General features: G+C 42.7%; 2 protein-coding genes across 2 annotated transcripts; both read left to right on the top strand.

Moving 5' to 3' along the window:
• Window positions 1-1,413: 1,413 nt before the first annotated feature.
• On the top strand, window positions 1,414-7,723 carry mylpfb (myosin light chain, phosphorylatable, fast skeletal muscle b). The gene is made up of 6 exons (XM_020453911.2): window positions 1,414-1,516; window positions 2,410-2,508; window positions 4,319-4,499; window positions 6,657-6,735; window positions 6,867-6,915; window positions 7,381-7,723. Exons 1-6 carry the CDS (start codon window positions 1,514-1,516, stop codon window positions 7,483-7,485), a joined length of 516 nt encoding a protein of 171 aa, XP_020309500.1. The 5' UTR covers window positions 1,414-1,513; the 3' UTR covers window positions 7,486-7,723.
• A 2,535-nt stretch (window positions 7,724-10,258) lies between these two features.
• On the top strand, window positions 10,259-23,096 carry pgap3 (post-GPI attachment to proteins phospholipase 3). Its single transcript, XM_020453884.2, has 8 exons — window positions 10,259-10,818; window positions 11,422-11,519; window positions 18,658-18,810; window positions 19,018-19,080; window positions 19,815-19,876; window positions 20,233-20,369; window positions 20,585-20,789; window positions 21,146-23,096. Exons 1-8 carry the CDS (start codon window positions 10,566-10,568, stop codon window positions 21,207-21,209), a joined length of 1,035 nt encoding a protein of 344 aa, XP_020309473.1. The 5' UTR covers window positions 10,259-10,565; the 3' UTR covers window positions 21,210-23,096.
• The last annotated feature ends 611 nt before the right edge of the window (window positions 23,097-23,707 follow it).

Genomic DNA, 23,707 nt, shown 5'->3' on the forward strand with positions numbered 1-23,707 from the left:
AAAGGTTAAAAAAAAACAATTCCATATGTTGGCTTAGTAGAAACCCAGCCCCTGGCCCTTAGACTCTAGTTAAAGGGAGAGCCAAAATGTCTCTGAGAACAGGGGGGGGCAGAGGCATTGCTATTTTTGGTCTATCCACAGCTGTTACGTGTGTATTATAATTTTTTTATTAATTTACACTCTTTCAAAGTGCTCCTATTTTTCCTCACTTGTCAACGAAGCCTATTACGTTACTTCCAACTGAAACTTCTCCACTGGTTCTTCTCGCAAGTAATGCAATGTGTATGAGGGAGAAAAGCAGAGACAGAAGAAAATATATCAACTGAGGGTGGACAGACTTTTGGAGAGAAGGCCCTTGAATATCGAAGAAAGAAACATTGTGCGGTAGTTTGAGGGGAGAGCGGTATCAGTTCTCACGGCCCCCTGAAACTCTAACTCTAATACGTCGCTCCACTGTACACTTCCATGGTAGACAGCCGACCATGGAGCCCCGAAATGGAGTTGAGTGGGTGGTCTGGTGGCCTGCTCGGTCAAGCACTGTCCTGGGCATCTCCAGGGACCAGGAGCAACCCAAATTAGAGCCTCCATGTTGGAAAACCACTTCTGTTTAGTCGTCAAATCAAAATCAAATCAAACAACAAAATGTGTGCTGTTGGGGGTAATAAAGGACTGGAGTTGCAGGAATGTATAGTATGTTTTGGTAATTATTTAGCAATTGCTGCTATATTCTGTTATGTCTCTTGAATATGTGTGACCTTGTCATTACTGGAATGTTACCAATCCCCCTCAGCCAACAGTTTCCACATGTCATTACTGTCATCCATTCAGTTGGCTTCTTCCACACTAGTAGGGGGTACGTACTGTATACACAGATCTCAACAGGTCAGTTAAACAAGTGGTGACTTTTAAAATATATTTTAAAGCCTGCGCTTGAAACACATACTTATCTGTTGTTTTATGGGCGGTATAAAGTGGTGTAACTGGAAGGACCTGCAACTGGTAACAGGCATGACATGGATACAATGGATATGCCACAATAGCCCATTGTGTTGTTTGCCGTCTTGGGGTGGATGGAATAAAAGAAAATGAAAAATAGCCACAACAAAGACCCTGAGCATGCTATGAATGAAGTGTTAAAGAGAGAAAGGAAGAGGAAGGGCGGTTCAATAGTCCCAAAGGCTGCAATAGAGGTTTGTCCATATTGGGTGTGTTAGTGTGACACTGACACCAAAGTAAGGTCTGAATGTTGTCCTCGAATTCACCAAGTTCCAAGACTCCCTGTGCCTATTTTGGAGTGCCGGAAAGGCGATACCCTGAGCACCCCCTTGCTCCTCCCTCTCTCTCTCTTACGTTCCTCAGCTCCCTCTTTTCTTGCCAAACTTGATGGTGCAGCTAAAGTTAGCCCCATTGAGGTAGTATATAAGGCAAGGGGCCAACACAAACATGTCAGTCACATCGACTTGGCATAGGCTTCTCTTCTTGACCAACCAAAACCCCCACAAATTCTAAAGAGATGGTGAGTGTGTTTGCGTTCCTCTCAATGGAGAACAGTTTCTAGGGTCTAGGATTGTCTTTGATAAACTGACAACTTAAAGCATAATTGATACCAATGCAAACTGGATAATGGCGATAAAATTAACTCTGAATTACATTTTAAAGGCTTCTAGAACAGTTTCGCAAACTGGAAGCTGGAAGCTGGTTCCTCCCTGGGCAAAAGAGCCAAGACCAAGTCTTGTGGCTTTTATACTCGGGTTTTGTTGAAGTGGCGCATCAAAAGGAAATACTTAAAGGATGTTTGGGGACCACTGCTCAAGAGGCCTCTAAGATATTACAGAATCTTAGCCAATTTTGACGCTACAATTGAACAGGCCGAGTGCCTTTTATGCAACTCACCTTTTTTTGAAAGCCTTATGCTGATGAAGTGCGACTTGAATTGGTACAACTTATTCAGACAAAAGCTAAAAGCACCCAGGCATCGAAATCTGAAGCAAAGCTAAGCATCACTCCCATTTTTTTAATATATTTTTTTAATTTGACCTTTATTTAACTAGGCAAGTCAATTACGAACAAATTCTTATTTTCAATGACGGCCTAGGAACTTGTGACTCATTGAAAGGCGGTTAACAGCTAAAATAGCAGAATGACACAGATCATCCCTAGAGGTCAATGACAATACCTAGTAAATTCCTAGAGGGGCTACTTCTGGCACAACTGATGTCACTGACAATGACAAGGAATCATTCTCAAAAAATATCTTAGGGATTTCCTCTTGCTACTGTGGAGGTCTAAGACCTTTTGGCCCAAATTGAGCCAGAGTGGCATGGATGGCCCAAACAGGCCGTTACAGTAAAATGTTGGTTGTGTTGACTGTGAGTTAAGTTACATGTCTCGGTCATCGTTTACCCCCAGGCACCCAAGAAAGCCAAGAAGAGACAGCAGCAGGGAGAGGGTGGATCCTCCAATGTGTTCTCCATGTTTGAGCAGAGCCAGATTCAGGAGTACAAGGAGGTGAGTTTTTTTTTGGGGGGGGGATTTTCTGCCACACTTAAACTATTTTCACTGGATATCAATGCTTGGTCAAGTAGCTGTAATAAGTCAGCCGACATAGTTCTTGGGATACATGCCATTGTAACATCTCCACACATCACATTGTGATCCCATTGAAAGAGGGTTGCAAAAGCCCAAAATAGACAAACAACCCAACGTCTTTGTAATAGGTAAGACAAGGACATCCTAAGGCAGGTGGTGTACTCATTGGTGGCGTTCACATTTTACTGTATCTATCACTGTGGGCGTGATGGAAGTGGTAGCTGTCAAAGAGCTGGACAGACAGACTTGATTCGATGAAGTTTTTTGCTCCATTTGACCATTTTTCAAAAATGTATTAGAGCCGCCAGCAGGAGACAGACGACAGCGGTCACCTGGGACAGGTCACTACCCAGCAAACCGGGAACATTTCCCAGAAAATTAGCTAAGAGACCCATTAAGTTCTAGTTAGGGTTTTATCTAACATTAGGATGACAACATCCTGTTTTTCAGATTTTTTTTTTTTTATATATATATATATACATCTCCTTGGAATCTTCTCCTAACATTCACTAAAATGTTGTGCACAACCTCTGTAACAACCACCACAGAACATTCCCTAAATGTTCTCTATTAGGTTTCCAGGTAATTTAATATAATCTACCTGTAAAGAATGAAATGTGTTCAGACAAAGGTTTTACACAGACATTGTATAATCATCAACACAACTGGACAGTTTTTGTATTTGGAGAACATTTGCTGAAACCTAAAATGTTCTGGGATCTTTCACAGAACCAATTTTGGTTTGCTGGGTAGTCCTCCCCAGCACCCCCTCTACGAACCTGTCCCTGTGACCCCCCCCCCCCCCCCTCCTCTCTAGGCCTCTATTTACAGAAAAGGCAATCAACCAACCTATTCCTCTGCTCAGCCTGAAAAGCTTTTGTGACACCTAGTCTTTGCTCTTTGACCTGGTGCGAAATGCCCTACGAGTTGTTAAAATCATGTGGGAATGTTCACATTGGAAGTGCTCTCAGTATTTAGGAGAGCACAACCTAATCAGCGAGGGAGACAAATTACAATCATTTGGGAAACTGATAACAATTTGTATTATTTTTAAGGGGAAAAATGGAAGTGTGTCAGAGTATATCCCTGTCTTTGTGTGATTGACTTGGCCAATTGGAGACAGGTGCGGATAAAAAAAAAAGAACAGGGGTTGGGAGCAGAGGGATTAATCTGGGAAGGGGCGAGGGGGGTAGGGAGGTGTGTTAGTGGTGTAATCAATACTGATTCCTTAAATGTCTTTAGGCTTGTCTGATGTCCCGACACCATTTTAACACCTTAAAAAGACAAGTGGTTGGACAGCTGCCAAGTCCACTGTGTGCTCTATAGCCTTCTTGGGTTTCACTGAGTGGCACATGCAGCTATGTGAGGAGAGAGACCTTTTCACATTTATCTTGATGGACTATCTTGGGGAAGATCTTGTGAATTGTGATGTAAATATTCCCGCAACTCAAATTTCACAATGCAGTGCACCCTAATTTTGTTCCTTACACAATGTCTATTATCATCGACTAGTCTAATGAATTTTTAAATGAGGAGACTGAGGTTATGGCAATGCATTTCAATAGGGTACTGGGTAGTGTGATAACATTAACTTATTTTCATATGCTTATAAGCAATAGAAACATTACATTTACTTAAGACCGGCATGTTAACGTGATCGATGTCATTTGGATTGCTTCACAGTGAATTATATGGTATCAACTCTCTCGTCTGCTTTGCTTCCTGCTAGGCTTTCACAATCATTGATCAGAACAGAGACGGAATCATCAGCAAGGATGATCTTAGGGACGTGCTGGCCACTATGGGTCAACTGAACGTGAAGAATGAGGAGCTGGAAGCCATGATCAAGGAGGCCAGCGGCCCCATCAACTTCACCGTCTTCCTCACCATGTTCGGTGAAAAGCTGAAGGGTAAGTCAACCTCTAGGAGCGACTTATACCTTTTTCACATTACTCAGCTGAACCAAGCCGAGCTGTACTAGCCTGGTAATGCATCCATCATACACGGAGTATACCAGACATTAAGAACACCTTCCTAATATTGAGTTGCACATGGACTCTACGAGGTGTTGAAAGCGCTCCACAGGGATGCTGGCCCATGTTGACTCCAAGGCTTCCCATAGTTGTGCCAAGTTGGCTGGATGTCCTTCAGGTGGTGGACCATTCTTGATACACACGGGAAACTGTTGAGCGTGAAAAACCCAGCAGCGTTGCAGTTCTTGACACAAACAAGTGCATCTGGCACCTACTACCGTACCCTGTTAACAAGTAACATAAATAAAGGGATCCTACTGTAGCTTTCACCTGGATTCCCCTGGTCAGTCTGTCAAGGAAAGAGCAGGTGTTCTAAATGTTTTGTATAAGCTACATAACTTACATTACTTTTTCTTAATGAGAGTGAGCAGTCAGATATTTTATGGCCTCTTTCTGTACTTTCTATACTTTCTGTATAGGGAATATAAACTAGTTGGATAGTTATATGTCTATATACTGAACAAAAAAATTCACTCAACATGCAACAATTTCAAAGATTTTACTGAGTTGAAAGAAATTCATTGGGCCCTAATCTATGTATTTCATATGACTGAGAATACAGATATGCATCTTTCGGTTACAGATACCTTAAGAAAAAGTTATGGAAGTTGATCAGAAAACCAGTCAGTATCTGGTGTGACCACCATTTACTTCATGCAGTGCAACACATTTCCTGTGCATAGAGTTGATCAGGCTGTTGATTGTGTCCAGTGGAATGTTGTCCCACTCCTCTTCAATGGCTGTGCGAAGTTGCTGGATATTGGCAGGAACTGAAACACGCTGTCGTACATGTCAATCCAGAGCATCCCAAACATGCTCAATGGGTGACATGTCTGGTGAGTATGCAGGCCATGGAGGAACTGGGACATTTTCAGCTTCCAGGAATTGTGTACAGATCCTTGTGACATGGGACCGTGCATTATCATACTGATGGCGGCGGATGAATGGCACGGCAATGTGCCTCAGGATCTTGTCACGTTGTCTCTGTACATTCAAATTGCCATTAATAAAATGCAATTGTGTTCCCTGCTTTTGCCTGCCCATACCATAACCCCACCGTCACCATGGGGCACAATGTTGACATCAGCAAACAACTCGCCCACACAACGCCATACACGCTATCTGCCATCTGTCCGGTACAGTTGAAACTGGGATTCATCTGTGAAGAGCACACTTCTACAGCTTACCAGTGGCCATCGATGGTGAACATTTGCCCACTGATGTCAGTTACTACGCTGATATGCAGTCAGGTCAAGACCCCGGTGAGGATGACGAGCATGCAGATGAGCTTCCCTGAGACGGTTTCTGACCGTATGAGACTGCTGGTCTCATACGATCCCCGCAGGTGAAGAAGCTGGATGTGGAGGTCCTGGGCTGGCGTGGTTACACGTGATTAGCAGTTGTGAGGCCGGTTGGACGTACTGCCAAATTCTCTAAAACAATGTTGGAGGCGGCTTACTGTAGAGAGATTAATATTACATTCTCTGGCAACAGCTCTGGTGGACATTCCTGCAGTCAGCATGCCAATTGCACTTTTCCTCAAAACTTTAGACCTCTGTGGCATTGTATTGTGTGACACAACTGCACATGTTTGAGTGGCCTTTTATTGTCCCACCTGTGTAATGATATTGCTGTTTAATCAGCTTCTTAATATGCCACACCTGCCAGGTAGATGGATTATCTTGGCAAAGGAGAAATGTTCACTAATAGGGATGTAACCAAATTTGTTCCCCAAATTTGAGAGAAATTATATTTTTGTGCAAATGGAACATTTCTGGGATCTTTTATTTCAGCTCATGAAACATGGGACCAACACTTTATGTTGCGTTTATATTTCTGTTCAGTATAAGTTTCTATATAATGTACATATATTTTACATAAAGTTTTGTTTGTTGATAATTAATACTTCTACTGCTTTTCTTTGTCCATCACTCTTATCCCATCACTTTTCTGAGTCCATCACTTCTTAGTCCATAACTGTGAGTTTGAGGTAACAGAGTTTAACTGAGGATCCTCTTCTTCCCTTCCTCTTAGGTGCTGATCCCGAGGATGTTATCGTGAGCGCTTTCAAGGTCCTGGACCCCGAGGCTACCGGCTTCATCAAGAAGGAATTGTAAGTTTTCACCCTGTACCCTTTCCTACCATTACTATCCTATAAATTCACTCACAACCTCTTTAGGTAGTCTTAATGTGTGCCCTGGTTAATAATTCTCTCTCTTTTCCTACCTCTTTCCTTTCCTCCAGAATTGAGGAGCTCCTGACCACCCAGTGCGACAGGTTCACCGCTGAGGAGGTGAGGGATCTGTCATTCCATCAGTCATTCAGTCATTTAGAGCGACATTTTCTTAGTGCACAATCACTGTTCAAATAGCAAGAAATACCATAAACCTCATTAGAATCTGTGATTTTAATTTGAAACGTTTCTTCAGCAATATGCGTAAAAAGGGGCGATTTAATACGTTTAGTAAACTGAGCAATACATAAACAATCGCCTTTATAATGAACATTGTTGAAACTTTTCAAAATTAAACCACACTGATTACAATGAGATTTACAGTATTTCTTGCTCTTTGCACAGTTATTTTGCTCGAGGAATATTTCACCCTAAGAGCAACATGGGGTTTGAGCTTTCATGCCATGGTTATTTACAGTAATAATTAATGACTTATTTCTGTGTGCTGTCTGACACTGGACTTTGTCCATTTCCCCGCAATGTTTCTGAGTTGTAAGTCTCTCCTTCTGTCTTCCTCTCCCTCAGATGTCCAACCTGTGGGCTGCCTTTCCCCCAGATGTGGCTGGCAACGTAGATTATAAACAGATCTGCTATGTCATCACACACGGAGAGGAGAAGGAGGATGAGTAAATCCACTTTTTCAATCCCTCTGCCTCTCTCTGTCATCCCCCTCACTACCTCCCTTCTCCAACTCTGTGGCCCGCTTACACCCTCCCCTCGCTCTTCTTTCCATCTCCACCCCACTCACTATGAAAGACTCTCCTTTATCGAGAGACTTTGAGTTGAGAGGGTTGAAGGCTATGGAGGTGTGCTGTGTGAGAGTATCAACAGTGGGATTATTTGAAAATAAAATCTTGTACCATCAAAATGATTCCTCTCTATCTCCCTCCCTGCCTCCGATTCCTTCTCTTCTTCCCCATTCCTCACTTGTATCTCTCCCTGTCGAATCGAACAGTGCATGCATCATACCTACATCATGTATGCCTATAGAGTTCAGTATCTACAGACAAACACTTTTACTCTTGGGTGCTGTGGTGTATGCTCTATTGTTTATCTGAAACAAGTAGCATATTGACCTGCAAGGTCTGTTTTGTCTCGACTTGATGTGAAGTAATAATGTACTGGAAAAAAGGAAAGCTTTAAAAGGGACGAGTACTGCACTAAAGTAGCTTGCCTACTCCTCTCAATTTCTCTTTCTCATCAATAGAGACAAAAGGAAGGGCGTTTGAATAAGAGTAAAGCATGATTTAGCAGTAGGTGCATTGTAAGAGAGAGAAAGGGAGACCAAATAAATTCGGAAAATTTTCTGTCAGAAATCTCTAACAAATAAAACAATGATTTATAAATAAAAACCAATGTATTTCGTACCACCGTGTCTGTTGGTTTAAGTGAGCTTCGGTTAAAAGCCATAGCCCTCACTGGTCTCCTTTCTATTGCTTACTGCACAGTCCTTGGCAATGCTTCCAAGTATGGGTAGCTGCATCCCAATATGGCGACCGGAGTATGGGCGAGTGGGTGTATGGAAAGCGAATTGGCTAATTGGGCAGGTTTGTTGCCACTCGACCCTTCTGCGTGGCTGATTGGGCTGCACCACGAGTCGATAAACTGCCCAGTGGGCGCTTCCCACTGGAGCAGGTGGCAGTGCCTCTTCAACCTCAGGAGGCTGAAGAAATTCACCTTGTCACCAAAAGCACTCACAAACTTTTACAGATGCACAATCGAGAGCATCCTGCCGGGCTGTATCACCGCCTGGTACGGCAACTGCTCTGCCCACAACAGTAAGGCTCTCCAGAGGGTAGTGAGGTCTGCACAACGCATCACCGGGGGCAAACTACCTGCCCTCCAGGACACCTACACCACCCGATGTCACAGGAAGGCCATAAAGATCATCAAGGACAACAACCACCGAGCCACTGCCTGTTCACCCCGCTATCATCCAGAAGGTGAGGTCAGTACAGGTGCATCAAAGCAGGGACTGAGAAACTGAAAAACAGCTTCTATCTCAAGGCCATCAAACTGTTAAACAGCCACCACTAACATTGAGTGGCTGCTGCCAACATACTGACTCAACTCCAGCCACTTTAATAATGGAAGTTGATGGGAGTTGATGTAATAAAATGTATCACTAGCCACTTTAAACAATGCCACTTAATATAATGTTTACATACCCTACATTACTCATCTCATATGTATATACTGTACTCGATACCATCTACTGCATCTTGCTTATGCCGTTCTGTACCATCACTCGTTCATATATCTTTATGTAGATATTCTTTATCCCTTTACACTTGTGTGTGTATAAGGTAGTAGTTGTGGAATTGTTAGCTTAGATTACTCGTTGGTTATTACTGCATTGTCGTAACTAGAAGCACAAGCATTTCGCTACACTCGCATTAACATCTGCTAACCATGTGTATGTGACAAATAAAATTTGATTTGATAATTGAATGTTAGTTCCTCTACCATAAGTTGCCTCCAATGTCATTATAGAGAATTTGGTTGGGTGGGGTTCCTGTCTGTAATAAATCCCATTTCTGGGGAAAAACAAATTATGATTGGCTGGGCCTGGCTCCCCAGTGGGTGGGCCTATGCCCTCCCAGGCCCACCCATGGCTGCGCCACTGCCCAGTCATGTGAAATACAGATAAGGTCCTAATAAATGTATTTAAATGGACTGTTTACCTTATATGAACTGTAACTCAGTAACATCTTTGAAATTGTTGCGTTTATATTTTTGCTCAGTATAGTTGCATTGACTGTGTGCCAGGCTGCCTACACCTTTGCCTTGTGATGATTGAAACTCGGGATGGAATCGGGAAAATAAGACCTGTGCAACGCTGTACACCTTTTTTTCCTTCATAAAGAGCCAACCCTGAGGTATGTAGTTGAAATCGTTCGCGACCTATTGAGGTCCGAATGTATGGCGAATATCGAAACTCAAACCAATTTTACCACGGTGAAAAACGATTGGAACCATTTTCCTATTTGACCGCTAAATTTTACGAGTATTATTACTCATTCTGTGGTATTTTAGCACAGATAGAACAGTGAGACAGATGTATAAATGTGAAGCATCCGCTTGCATTTCCACTCACTACACAATATGGTAGTGAGAGGAAGCCGAAGTGGCAGAAGATGGATCGAAATGGATTTGGGCCGACATTCTGCGCATGTTCTCATCGATGAAACATTTGATCTCAAGGCAGTTTAATATTCCCAAAACCAAAATCTGTTATGAACAAAACTGGACTAAATTTTGTAGATTTTGAAAATATCGCGTTGTTTTGAAGGTGCGCAAAGACGAATAGAGCACTTTAAAGTAGGCGTTCCCTAATGGAAAAATGCAGATGTCACGCCAATAGGAACTCGTGCTTGGCTCTGCCCACTATGACTCATTTGCTCCTATTGGAAACGACCTGCTATGGTCTCTTGGTTTGGTTAGACAAAATCATCTTTGACTCGAGTCTTTTTTTCGTTATCAACCACCGGCATGCGCAGTGCGCATGTTTATTCACACTTCCTGGTCCGGAATTTGGAAAACTGCACGACAGGAGCGGGGTGAAAAGTACAGCAGTGCACAGTGGACCCATAGGGCAGTGATCCGCAAAGACACCTCGGGACCTACTCAACTACCGCAGGTGGAAAGATGTTCTGGTGATCTGGGTATGGAAAGCTGGGCCTTTTGTTGTCGGCTCTGGGTGACATGAAATGCCGCTGCGGTCGCTACCCCGTGCCAACTCTACGACCATGGCCTCGCCACTGCCCCCCTGCACAGCTGTCATATACTCTGCCCTGGCAATCGTCGCTCTTCTCCTGCTCTCGGCCACTGCTGTGAATGCCTCCCAAGGCGACAAGGAGCCAGTTTACCAAGACTGTGTCACGCAATGTGTCCGGACCAACTGCACCGGAGCTCGGCTCAGAGGTTTTCAGTCTACACAGGCGCCTTACATGGCGCTGACAGGTGAGGGTTTTCTGTCGCTGCCACGTTCTGGAAGTTTAAAAACCAGCTAGCTCGCGCTGGGGAACCAGTCGCCAGCCATCTAACGTTACTACTAGAGCTAGCTAGCTAACCAATTTCGTTATAAGTGTGGAAATGAGAAATGCTTAAAATGCATATTGCTGTCATTTAAATGCATGTTTGGCTGTTCTGCATTGGTTAGCTGTTCGTATACTCAGACAGACAGTGTTCCATTTTGGTGATCACTGCACGAGGTACTGCGTGAAGTTTTGAAGCCAGTTGAGCATTTGAATTGGTGCTGCTAATGAATTATTTGTGATGCAACAAGCCTTAGCCATTTGGCTTCTGTCAAATCAATAAACTACAGACTCTCAATGAACATTATGGTGTTGTGTTCCATCAGATAAGTTGGCTTACTGCTGTAGATTGTCAGGAACGACCACAAGGGACAGAAAGTTGGAGTTCTTTGCTAAGCAAGTTCAGAGTAAAAAAGAAGAGTGAACCCATAGGCTGTTGTATTTGAACACTGACCATTTTATTTCGTTGTGTGTGTGCTCTCTTTACCACATGTATTTGTCTAACTCCAACTTTCTGTCCCTTTTCCAGGCTGGACGTGTCGTGATGACTGCCGGTACCAGTGCATGTGGCAAACAGTGGGACTGTACCAGGCTGAAGGCTACAGCATCCCACAGTTCCATGGAAAGGTATGGTTCTATGCATTCTATGGTCAACCTTACCGTGAGATCCTTAGTGCAGAGTTATCCAGTGTCAATAAATGGCTTTCAGATAACAACCTTTTTCTGCATCTTAGAAAAACCGAATCCCTCGGTTTTAGTGTCAAAGTGGGCACAAAATCTCAAGTCAGTTACCATGAGTGTGAACTGAATAGGTACCTAACCGGTGAGACTGGTCCTGAAGGTTTTAACAATGTTAAACCAAAAAATGTAAATTCCTAGCTTGGGACATCCAAATATTTGGATAGTGACACCCTAAGGATTCTGGCAGGTGTGCTAGTTCAGTGTCACTTTTGATTATGTGCACATCATGGTTAACCAGCAGACCCAAACATCTAAAGAATAAGCTACAGACCAATCAAAACAAGCTGGTGAGAATTGTACTGAAGCAATTTAAGCAGCTAGGTTGGCTATCTGTAGAGAAAAGGGTAATATTAATTCAACTGTTCCACAGATTTATTACTGACTCAGCCCCAGGTACCTATCAAATGATTTTACTTATATTAGAGATTTCTGTGGTATAGCACACTGTATTACTTATATAACTAATATAAGGACAGGACATGAGATGGGAAAATAAATTAACGTGAGCATTGTTTAATGCGTTTCACAGGAAGAACATTCCAAGCATTTCAACGTAGGTAAGCAAGGGGTTACAGGTGCCCTAAAGGGACAAACCTAGAATATCAATACACAACATATTCCTCCCCCTTTGCCTTTGATCACTCGTAAGGAAAAAGTAAATATTCACTGTTTTGCCTATTGTTTTCTTCTTAATATAAGTTATCTTAATGTAAATAAATGATATTTTCAGAATAACCTTTTCTAAACTAGGGATAGAGGGTAGACAGCCTCAGTCCCCAGACTTAACCCAGGGGTGTATTCTGCCCCAATGTCGGAGGTTAGTCTGAACTAAATAGTCAACTTGTCAGGGGGTCGTCTTTCTCTTGCAGGTTAATGACGACATACAGGTGAGTCTACAGTAACATTATCTCTGAGTGAGTGGTGATGGTGTATGCCCAGACTGGGCTGCAACAGGACCCTGAGTAGGCACTCTGGCTGGTTCAGGTGAGTCTGGAGCACTTTCCACATTTGTAGGTTGCTGCAGTGGATGTTCAGGTGATAGCTCGTAGTCATGGTAGATCTCCAGTAGCTGATCTTGGTTTGTCACATGACATGAGGTTGGTTCCTGGCAACAGTTGATCCACGTGTCTCCTCCAGATTATGTTTTCCGGTGTGTGAACTGTGTAGGACACAGGCCCTGTTTGTGCAACCACTGTGGCTGGTATCCACTTTGGACCTTTGCAGTAGTGTATTTCTGAGCAAGAACTCTCTCTCTCCAAATCAAATCAAATTTGTCACATACACATGGTTAGCAGATGTTAATGCGAGTGTAGCGAAATGCTTGTGCTTCTAGTTCCGACAATGCACTAATAACCAACGAGTAATCTAACCTAACAATTCCACAACTACTACCTTATACACACAAGTGTAAAGGGATAAAGAATATGTACATAAAGATATATGAATGAGTGATGGTACAGAAGGGCATAGGCAAGATGCAGTAGATGGTATCGAGTAAAGTATATTAATATGAGATGAGTAATGTAGGGTATGTAAAGCTTCTGTCTTTTGCTTTGCTCTGTCTCTCCACCTGTGCTCTCTGTTGTTTCTGTACAACCCGTCTCTTCTTTGGAGGTCTCAGGAGGTCGAGTCGCGTGCGAAGCTGTCTTTTCATCATGGCTGACGCGGGTGCCACTTTGGTTGTAGCGTGGGGAGTGTTTCTGTAGGTTAACAGGAAGGTGTTTAGATGCCTATTGAAGGAGCCGTTCCCTTGTGATGATTTTTAAGCTTGCTTCATCGGTTGGACAAACCTTTCAGCGAGGCCGTTCGTTGCAGGGTGATACGGCGCTGACTTGATGTGCTGAATTCCATTTGCTTCCATGAATGACCGGAACTCTTCAGACACCAGTTGGGGGCCATTATCACTAACGAGTTGCGTTGGCAAGCCAAAGCGACTGAAGATTGACCGTAGGTCTTTGATGGTTCTCTCCGCTGAGGTGCTCTTCATCACTGTGACCTCAGGCCATTTGCTGTGTGCGTCAACTACGACTAAGAACATACGATCCTCCGGTGGGCCTGCATAGTCTATGTGGACTCGCTGCCAAGGCTCCTCTGGGACGTCCCATGGGTGTAGTGGCGCTAGCTGAGGTATGTTCCTCATCTTTTGACATGCAGAACATGACTTGACCTTGTCTTCGATAGCTGCATCCAGACCTGGCCATCAAAAGTAGCTGCGTGCAATCTCCTTCATTCGCACCATGCCACAGTGCCCTGAATAGAGTTCTTCAAGCACCTGCCTTCTCAGTGGCGGCGTTATGATGACTCAAAAACCCCATAGCAAGCATCCAAACTGAACTGTGAGCTCGTTTCTTCTCACTAGGTAAGGTTGTAGGCTGTCTGACATCTCTCCTTTTCCACGAGTGACAATGTCCACGACCTCAGACATTACTGGATCAGTGTGGGTGAACCTTTTCACTTGGACAGATGTAACTGGAGCGTTCGTCACTTCCTTGAAGTAGAAGATTTCAGCCTGGGAGTGCTCAGTGTGTGCGACAGGTAAGGGAAGCCTTGAGAGGCCGTCTGCATTGCAGTGCTGCTCAGACCTTCTGTACTTGATATCGTACTGGTGAGCAGATAACAATAACGCCCATCGCTGCATGCGGTTGGCTGCAAGCGACGGAATGCCGGTGTGGGGACCAAAGATGGAGGTGAGGGGTCTATGGTCCGTCAGCAGAGTGAATCGTCGGCCAAACAGAACTTAACTCTTAACTCCAAACACAATGGCGAGTGCTTCACTCTATCTGTGCATAATTGCTCTCGGCTTTACTTAAGGTCCGTGATGCAAAAGCAATTGGCCTTTCTTCACCTGATGGCATGATGTGTGAGACAACGGCACCAACGCCATAAGGCGATGCATCACATGCCAACTGTAATGGCAAGTTGGGGTTGAAGTGGGTTAGGGCCTCTGACTGAGCTAAGGCTGTTTTTCACTTTCTTGAAGGCCTCCTCACGTCCGTCTGTCCAATTCCACTGTTTGGTTTTGTTAAAATGTTAATGTAGTGGCTTTAACATGTTATCCTGGTTTGGCACAAACTTTGTGTAGTATGTCAGTAGTCCTAAGAATGATCTCAGCTGACTCGCGTTCTGTGGGGATGGAGCTTCCGCAACGGCCTTCACCTTCGATGGCGCCTTCTGGAGCCCCGAACTGTTGATGACGTGGCCCAGATACTCAGAGGTACTCGTACTCGCATTTGTCCTTCCGGACCCTCAGACCGTACTCCAATCTCTGTAGTGTAGCGTTCAGGTTTCTCAGGTGCTCCAGCTCGTCTTTGCCGGTGATGAGTTGATCATCGAGGTAACATTGGACCCCAGTGAGCCCGCTCAGTATCTGTTCCATAGCTCTTTGTCTGAAAGGGACAAAACATGCAAAAATTCTTCCCCTTCAGACAGGGTATCACTTTGTTCATCCTCTGTGTGCTCCATTTTATGTATTTCCGTCGCTTTTCCTTTGTTCAAGTACTTTTGTTTGATTGTCTTTTCGTTTTTACATGCTTGTTCGATGTGACCTTTTTTTCCCACAACTTCTGCAGTCTAAGTCTTTGCACCAACACTCCTCTGCTTGGCGACCTGGTTTCCCACAGCGATAGCATGGCTTGCCAACCCTGCCTTGTTTTTTAACCACGTAGACACCTTATGCTGTTGTGCATCTTTATTTGCCATTTCCATTGACGTACTCACTTCTATTGCCTTCTGCAATGTTAAGTTACTCTTAGTCAAAAGGCGTTTCTGAATTGCCTCGCTGCGCATGCCACACACATGTATCGTGTCACTCATTGATCGCCCAAATTCAGTGTTCAGATAACTGTTTCAATACAGCCACAAACTGTGAGATTGATTTCCCCCTCTTGATTTCTCTTATGAAACTGGAATCTCTCTGCGATTATCAGTGGTTTGGGAGAATGTCCTTTTAAGGTAGCCACAATTTCATCATATGATTTATCACCAAGTTTTTCAAGCGTTACTAGGCTGTGTAGTAGATTGAATGTTTTTCCTCCCATAACAGTCAAAAATGTTGTCACAACGACTTCTCCTTTAATTCCATTTGACAACACAAAGTACTCAAAACGTTTTGTGTAAGAACTCCATTGTTCCACAGATATTTCCAATCAATGCAGACATTTTCGGTTTATTTTTCATTCTCACACTTTTCAGACAGTCCCTTACTCCCAGACCTTTTTTTTTCCTTTTAACTCACGCTAACTTCACTTTCTCCTGCAGCGAAACTCTTCCTATCCCTCGAGGCACTCGTGGCCATGACATCAAAGGCTAGCTAGCCTGTTGACTCTAGGGGGCACTATTTTCATTTATGGAAAAATAACGTTCCCAAAGTAAATGGGATATTTTGTCAGGACCAGATGCTAGAATATGCATATAATTGACAGCTTAGGATAGAAAACACTAAAGTTTCCAAAACTGTAAAAATATTGTCTGTGAGTATAACAGAACTGATATTGCAGGCGAAAGCCTGAGAAAAATCCAATCAGGAAGGGACTCTGATTTAGAAAGCGCTGCGTTCCTATGCGTCCCTATTGAGCAGTGAATGAGATATCAACCAGATTCCTTTTCTATGGCTTCCCTAATGTGTCTAGTGTCACAATACATCGTTTCAGGCTTTTATTTTGAAAAATGAGCCTGAAGATCAACATTGTGTCAGTGGTCAGCTGGAGTCTCTGTGTTTTGTGCGTAAGACACAAATGCGGCCATTGTTTCTCTCTTTCCTACTAAGAAGCCATCTGTCCCGGTTGGTATATTATCGAATAGATATTTGAAAAACACCTTGAGGATTGATTATAAACATGTTTGCCATGTTTCTGTCGATATTATGGAGCTAATTTGGAATATTTTTCGCCGTTGTCGTGACCGCAATTTCCGGTCGAATTCTCAGCCAAACGTGAAGAACTAACGGAGTTATTTCGGCTACAAAAATAATATTTTTTGGAAAAAAGGAACATTTGCTATCTAACTGGGAGTCTTGTGAGTGAAAACATCCGAAGCTCATCAAAGGTAAACGATTTAATTGTATTGCTTTTCTGATTTTCGTAACCAGGTTGCCTGCTGCTAGCTAGGCATAATGTTATGCTAGGCTATCGATAAACTTACAAATGCTTGTCTTGCTTTGGCTGTAAAGCATATTTTCAAAATCTGAGATGACAGGGTGATTAACAAAAGGCTAAGCTGTGTTTCAATATATATTCACTTGTGATTTCATGAATATGAATATTTTCTAGTAATATTTATGTCCGTTGCGTTATGCTAATTAGTGTCCGTTGATAACAATGCTCCCGGATCCGGGATGGATAGTTACAAGAGGCTAGCATCACTCGACTGGCAAGCTCCACGTTTTGTTTGCGTCTTTCTACGGCAAAAAAAAAATAAAGAATGAATTTAACTCATAATTTCTGCGAATTAATAAAAAATGAAAAGCTGATATTTCTTAAGTCAAGTATTCAAACCCTTTTTTTTATGGCAAGACTAAATAACTTCAGGAGTAAAAAATGTGCTTAACATGTCAGTTAATAAGTTGCATGGACTAACTGTGTGCAATAATGGTGTTTAACATAATTTTTGAATGACTACCCCATCTCTGTACCCCACACATGCAATTATCTGTAAGGTCACTCAGTTGAGCAGTGAATTTCAAGCACAGATTCAACGACAAAGACCAGGGAGGTTTTCCAATGCCTTGGGTGGGTAATACATGGGTAATTACATGGGTAATAAAAAATTAAAAGGCAGACATTGAATATCCCTTTGAGCATGGTGAAGTTATTAATTACACTTTGGATAGTGTATCAATCATAGGAGGCTGCTGAGGGAGAATGGCTCATAATAATGACCAGAATGGAGCAAATGGAATGGCATCAAACACCTGGAAACCATGATGCTGGACTTCTAGGCAGAGTTTCTCTCTCCAGTGTCTGTTCTTTTGCCCATCTTAATCTTGTATTTTTATTGGCCAGTCTGAGATATGGCTTTTTCTTTGCAACTCTGCCTAGAAGGCCAGCATCCCGGAGTCGCCTCTTCACTGTTGACGTTGAGACTGGTGTTTTGCGGGTACTATTTAATGAAGCTGCCAGTTGAGGACTTGTGAGGCGTTTGTTTCTCAAACTAGACACACTAATGTACTTGTCCTCTTGCTCAGTTGTGCACCGGGGCCTTGCGCTGTTCTGTGAAGGGAGAAGTACACAGCATTGTACGAGATCTTCAGTTTCTTGGCAATTTCTCACATGGAATAGCCTTCAATTCTCAGATTTCAAGAATTGACGTACGAGTTTCAGAAGAAAGGTCTTTGTTTCTGGCCATCTTGAGCCTTTAATCGAACCCACAAATGCTGAACCTCCAGGTACTCAACTATTCTAAAGAAGGCCGGTTTTATTGCTTCTTTAATCAGCACAAGTGTTTTCAGCTGTGCTAACATAATTGCAAAAGGGTTTTCTAATGATCAATTAGCCTTTTTTAAATTATAAACTTGGATTAGCTAACACAACGTGCCATTGGAAAACAGGGGTGAGGGTTGCTGATAATGGGCCTCTGTACGCCTATGTAGATATTCCATAAAAAATCTGCTGTTTCCTGCTACAATAGTCATTTACAACATTGACAATGTCTACACTGTATTTCTGATCAATTTGATGTTATTTTAATGGACAAAAAATGTGCTTTTCTTTCAAAAACAAGGACATTTCTAAGTGACCCCAAACTTTTGAACGGTAGTGTATGTTGTGTGCGTTTTATTTAACTAGCAGCCCTTGTTCAGTATTAGCCCTGCTAATTCAAGTGGTTCAAGTCCTTGATTAGTTGGATAAGGTGCGCTAGTACTGCAAATTAGTGGAACGATTTGGGGGTATTCAAGGAGAGGTTTGGAAATGAACCACTAGACTATATATATATATATATATATATATATATATATATATGGAAGACTAGGAGTCACTCCCTCTATTTTGTCTCACTCTTTCCTTCTTTGTCCTGCTGTCTTCTACAGTGGCCATTTGCGCGGTTCCTGTGCTTCGAGGAGCCAGCATCTGCTCTGGCCTCTCTGCTCAACGGCCTGGCCTGCCTTCTGATGCTGCTGCGTTACCGCAGCTCTGTGCCACGCCAGAGCCCTATGTACTACACCATCACCGCCTTCTCTCTGGTGTGTTTGACTGTTTGTTTCGTGAGTGTGTCGTGTGTAAGACAGAGGTCCACCAAGACTTACAACATTGTAGCATTTTCCTATACATTGTAATGTGTGCATTTGAGTGTACGTAAGTTTTCAGAAACTTAACTTAACCTTTTTTGCTTATTCATATTAATATATACTTATGTAAACTTGTTTTTTTAATAAGTTCTCTTTATTCAGGTTTCTCTCAATGCTTGGTTCTGGTCCACAGTGTTCCACACCCGGGACACCTATCTCACCGAGGTAATGGTCAAAACCAATCATAACCTACCTAACCTTCATACAGCAAGTGGTTAATACAGCATGTGTTACAATTAGGGTATAGCCATCTGTGACACATAGCATACGTTGAGAAACCAGGGTAGAAATCAATTCCTCTTCAATTCCTGTTGAATTGGACACATTTCTCAATGGAAATGCAGTTTGTTTTCTCAATTGAGTGAAATTTGGATGGAATAAAAGCCTCAACCCTGACAATCAGTTTGGATTTGCGGGTAGCTAGAACATACTTTAAGCTACAGTGTGATTCATTCAATGCCAAACCATCTGCCAGGACAAGAGAAAGCTTCCACTCAATCTTTTATAACAAACAGGCAATTAGCTAATCAGATGAACCAAACTCTAGGGTCTAATGACATTGTTGTCTTGTACTGCCATTAAAATGTATGATCCTCAGATTACATCAGTCCGATTCAGATAGACCTCTCTCTACCAGTCACCAATTTTGTGGTGTTCAAATCATGATTTGAAAACAACCTATTTATTTTCTATTAACATTTTTCAATTCATGAATTAGGATGCAGCGTAATAATTCAGATGGAACTGTTAACAGGCATTTGCCATGGATTGTTGTCAATAACTAACACCTCATCACCAATCCCTTGATGTGGAGGGTGATCTCTTCACTGTTTTTTGTTGTTGGTCAGAACTAACCGTTTTATAAGCAACATATATATTTGTTTGTATTTACCTTCAAGAAAATGGACTACTTCTGTGCATCTGCTGTCATCCTCTACTCCATCTACTTATGCTGTGTGAGGTAAGTTTAAAAACAGGCTTTTTTCTCCTCATACTTTTTCCTCAAGAATATTGTTGATTAACCCTTATGACATACGGTAAAAACACTGAAGGATCATTGACAAAGACAAACTGCATCAGTATAGAATCGACCTCAATAAGCCGTGAGTGATAATATTTATGTTTACCTTATGTTAATATACATACATAGCTGTTGCGGTTGGCAACAAATATTTCCTTCCATAAAGTGCTTTATTCCTGGGTTTGTTAATAGATGGCTCGTAAACACAAGCAAAATATGAAAGGTGATTATTAACCTCTGTATGGTTATATTTTAGGACAGTGTATGATATAACATTGACCCTTATATCTCCCCAGGACGTTGGGGCTGAAGAGGCCGGGGGTGTCCAGCATGGTAGGGGTTCTGCTCATCCTGGCCTTCACCTCCCACGTGTCTTACCTGACCTTCGTCAGCTTCGACTATGGTTACAACATGGCTGCCAACGCCACCATAGGTACGCTTAACCGTACCTTAATCCATAACAAGCAAAAAATACAAATATTTAATTCTAGTCAATTGTTCCCATGGTAACATTCACTTTAGCATTTCCCTGCTTGCGGTCAGTCTCAATCTCTCGTTTTCCCTACCACACTATCCTCTACCCCCTCCTCCCTCTCTCTCCTCATTCCGCCTCTCTCCACCACCTCCTGTTCCCTGTCCCTCCCACAGGCATAGTGAACCTGCTGTGGTGGCTGTGTTGGTGCTGGCAGAACCGGCGGACACTGCCCTACTGGTGGAAGTGTGGCGTGGTGGTGGTGCTGCTCCACGGCCTGGCCCTGCTGGAGTTGCTCGACTTCCCGCCGCTGTTCTGGGTCCTGGATGCCCATGCAGTCTGGCACCTCAGCACTGTGCCTGTGCATTTCCTCTTTTACAGGCACGTATACCTCTTGTCTATCGATCTATTCCAGTGGAAGCTGATAGATAGAGAAATGGGGAGGACAGGCTCATTGTAATGGCTACTTGCTCCCACTTACTCTACAGAGCACTTTTTCATGTTTTTGAAAGCTATGAACAGAGCTCACTCATGTTCTTCCTACTCTAAAAGTAGTCCTCGTGGATAATCCATAAAAGGACAGCACTTGAAACCTTTCAATAGCTTTCCCCCTCAACCTTTCAATAGCTTCCCCTCAACCTTTACACAACCATCATCCAACATCTAGGCTGGCATTTGTTTTGCACCTCTATTCCAAAACCAACTTTGTCTCTCTTTTTTTTTCTTCCCCTCGACAGTTTCTTGATAGACGACAGTCTCCATCTACTCAACACAGAGAAGACTGGTGTGAAACTGGAGTAGCAGGAGCTCGTCACCACTTAACCCCACCTCTTTCCTCACTCACCAATTAAGGCAGCCGGACACCAGAATGGGGTGGAGCTCAGTCCCCATGGCTACCTGCACAGCACCTGCGCATCTATGAATTCCATCAAAGTATAGACTTTTTTGTTGTTGACCGTTTCATGGGGGGTTGATGAAATTATTTGAAGTATTTATTTTTCACATTAGATTTTTCTTGACTTGATTGATGTTTGCATTCAGTAAGCTTTGCCTTGTATAGAGTGAGAAATAAGGCTCCTTTGTCATCAAACTTGATCTAAATACTATATTGATTCATAGAATCCTGGACATTTACACAGTAGACTCGATGCACATTGGGTATCCAACGGCAATCGTACGCATGCATATCGATTTGATTGAAGGCCTCTACAGAATAGGCATCGTAGGTTTGAAGTTAGTCCCATAACAGGCACGGAACACATTAGCTGTGTCAAAATCGGGCAGACATTTTGAAAGTGATCAAAATGGGCCTTCATTCCTGGGTCACGTTCAATAGGCACGAAACGGAGGAAAGTGGTCTAAAACGGAGAGGTTCCATCTGAACTTGTCCAATGAGAAACGGTGTGCCCTAATAAATATAACCCTCTTGTCCATGAGGTCACGGTTTAAGTTTACATTATAGAAGCTGCAGCCACCAGATGGCTCCACTACCACCCATAAGTGGAATCCACTCTCGGCACGACATTGCATGTGCCCAAGTCTGTCTGTGCCAAAAGTGGCCTTACATACACAGGGAGAGAGGTGCCCGCTGTCAGGGTGGGGTTGCCAGCATATTGTTCTGGAGTGGGGGGGAAGGGGACCAGGGAGTATGTTTGGAGGCCATTCCAGCTGACTTTTTTTTCTCTCTCTCGCCATCTCACCTTTATTTTTGCGCCTATGCTATTTCCATTGCTGCTTCTTTTACTTGATATTCTTTTAAAATGGATTTTCAAGTGAGATTTTGTATTTGTTGCCATTTAGGATTTATTTGACATTGTGTTGATTGGTTTTCTCGGTTATGATCACTTTTTTTTATTTTTTTGTGTGTTGGTGTTATCATTTAATGGAAGTCTTCTTTTTATTCACCTTGATTGCCTTTCTGTGTGAGGGGGAAAAGGAGAGATGGGAGCAGGACAATAGGATAGAAGTATAGAGTTGTGGACAGGGGGAGTGTATTGTGCAGTGAACCAATTGTACTTAACAAGTGAGGGTCAGACACAGGGGGTGACTGATGACACCTGGTTTACTGTGTGTGCCCCGCCCCCAGTTTTGGATGTGTTTGGATGCATTGCACCCATGGTCTCAATCACACACTACTCGATGCTGAGATGCTACCACACCACTCTGGAGAATGTTTTCTCTCCACTTTTGCCTTACATGTATGTAACACCCTGCCTTGTCATTTTGTTGTTTGTGTATGTCCATTACACAATCTGTAGGCTTGGTAACTTATTACCATTTCCTTTGCCACATTTAACCATCTGCCTTTCCTATGTTGCTCTCTAGAACTAAACATTTGGCAACTAAATTGTAATAGCTTGAATTCATACAAAGTATGACCCTCTTTCCATGTGTTTGCTATGCCATAGTTATGTGCACTTTGTATGCATGTAACCGTGTGTGTGCATTCTAAATTCTGTCCACGCCTTTATGTGAGCATGTGAACAATGAAGAGTATGTGTCGCTCATGCCTCTCAAGGTTCTGTTATTGCTGAGATATATATATATATATATATATATATATACCCCCCCTGAAGTAGACCCCTGTGTGTAGCTTCACTGAAAGCCAGAGGAAGTGATGTGGGGGAAGAGGGTTTCAGGAATAGTAACAGAGGACTTAGATTAAAAACAGTTTTGTTCTGAATCATATTATTTGCTTTATTATTTTGTTCCCCATGTGCTTTTTATAAACCATTGACATTCACCTTATGATATTGTCTGAAAACAAGGCAAGTCAACCCTTTGCTTTAGTCACTGTGGGAGTTATTTTAGTTCACTGGAAGCTAAAATGAAGGTAATGCCAAAACAGGACTCTGTTTCTATACAATACGATCTCAAAATGGAGACATCTCTTATCAACAACATTGTTCCATATTCAATTTGTCTACATATTTCATAGCCCACCAGGCCTGAAGATGGCAGTATAAACTACCAACAACAACAACAAAAAAATAATACCACCTTGTGGCCGGTTGGGCTACATATTTCATATTACCTACTGTGATTGTAAGAGTGAAAACTACTGGTAGTTTATTTATAAATGACAACCGTGTACTAATACTTCTGCCCAGTCCAGGAAGCAAGTTGATAACCTCTTTGAACAAAGTTAGATATCTCTTCCTGGTGTTGAATCGATCAACCTTAGAATTTAAGGATGTTACAAAAAAGAACCCTGGCCAATATTCAGAGGTGAAATGTTTAGAACAAAGAAATCTGTTCAGATAAAAATGTTAGTAATACAGCTGACACAATCCCTAGTC

The sequence above is a fragment of the Oncorhynchus kisutch genome, linkage group LG20, assembly GCF_002021735.2.
Source record: "Oncorhynchus kisutch isolate 150728-3 linkage group LG20, Okis_V2, whole genome shotgun sequence".
NCBI classification, from domain to species: domain Eukaryota; kingdom Metazoa; phylum Chordata; class Actinopteri; order Salmoniformes; family Salmonidae; genus Oncorhynchus; species Oncorhynchus kisutch.

Excerpts from the sequence above, each read along its gene's own strand:
- mylpfb (XM_020453911.2), top strand. Across the intron at positions 4,500-6,656 it reads GTTCGGTGAAAAGCTGAAGG|GTGCTGATCCCGAGGATGTT; the intron begins GTAAGTCAACCT and ends CCTTCCTCTTAG. Across the intron at positions 6,736-6,866 it reads GGCTTCATCAAGAAGGAATT|AATTGAGGAGCTCCTGACCA; the intron begins GTAAGTTTTCAC and ends CCTTTCCTCCAG.
- pgap3 (XM_020453884.2), top strand. The coding sequence starts at position 10,566 with ATGCCGCTGCGGTCGCTACCCCGTGCCAACTCTACGACCATGGCCTCG. Across the intron at positions 11,520-18,657 it reads TCCCACAGTTCCATGGAAAG|TGGCCATTTGCGCGGTTCCT; the intron begins GTATGGTTCTAT and ends TGTCTTCTACAG. Across the intron at positions 20,370-20,584 it reads GGCTGCCAACGCCACCATAG|GCATAGTGAACCTGCTGTGG; the intron begins GTACGCTTAACC and ends TCCCTCCCACAG.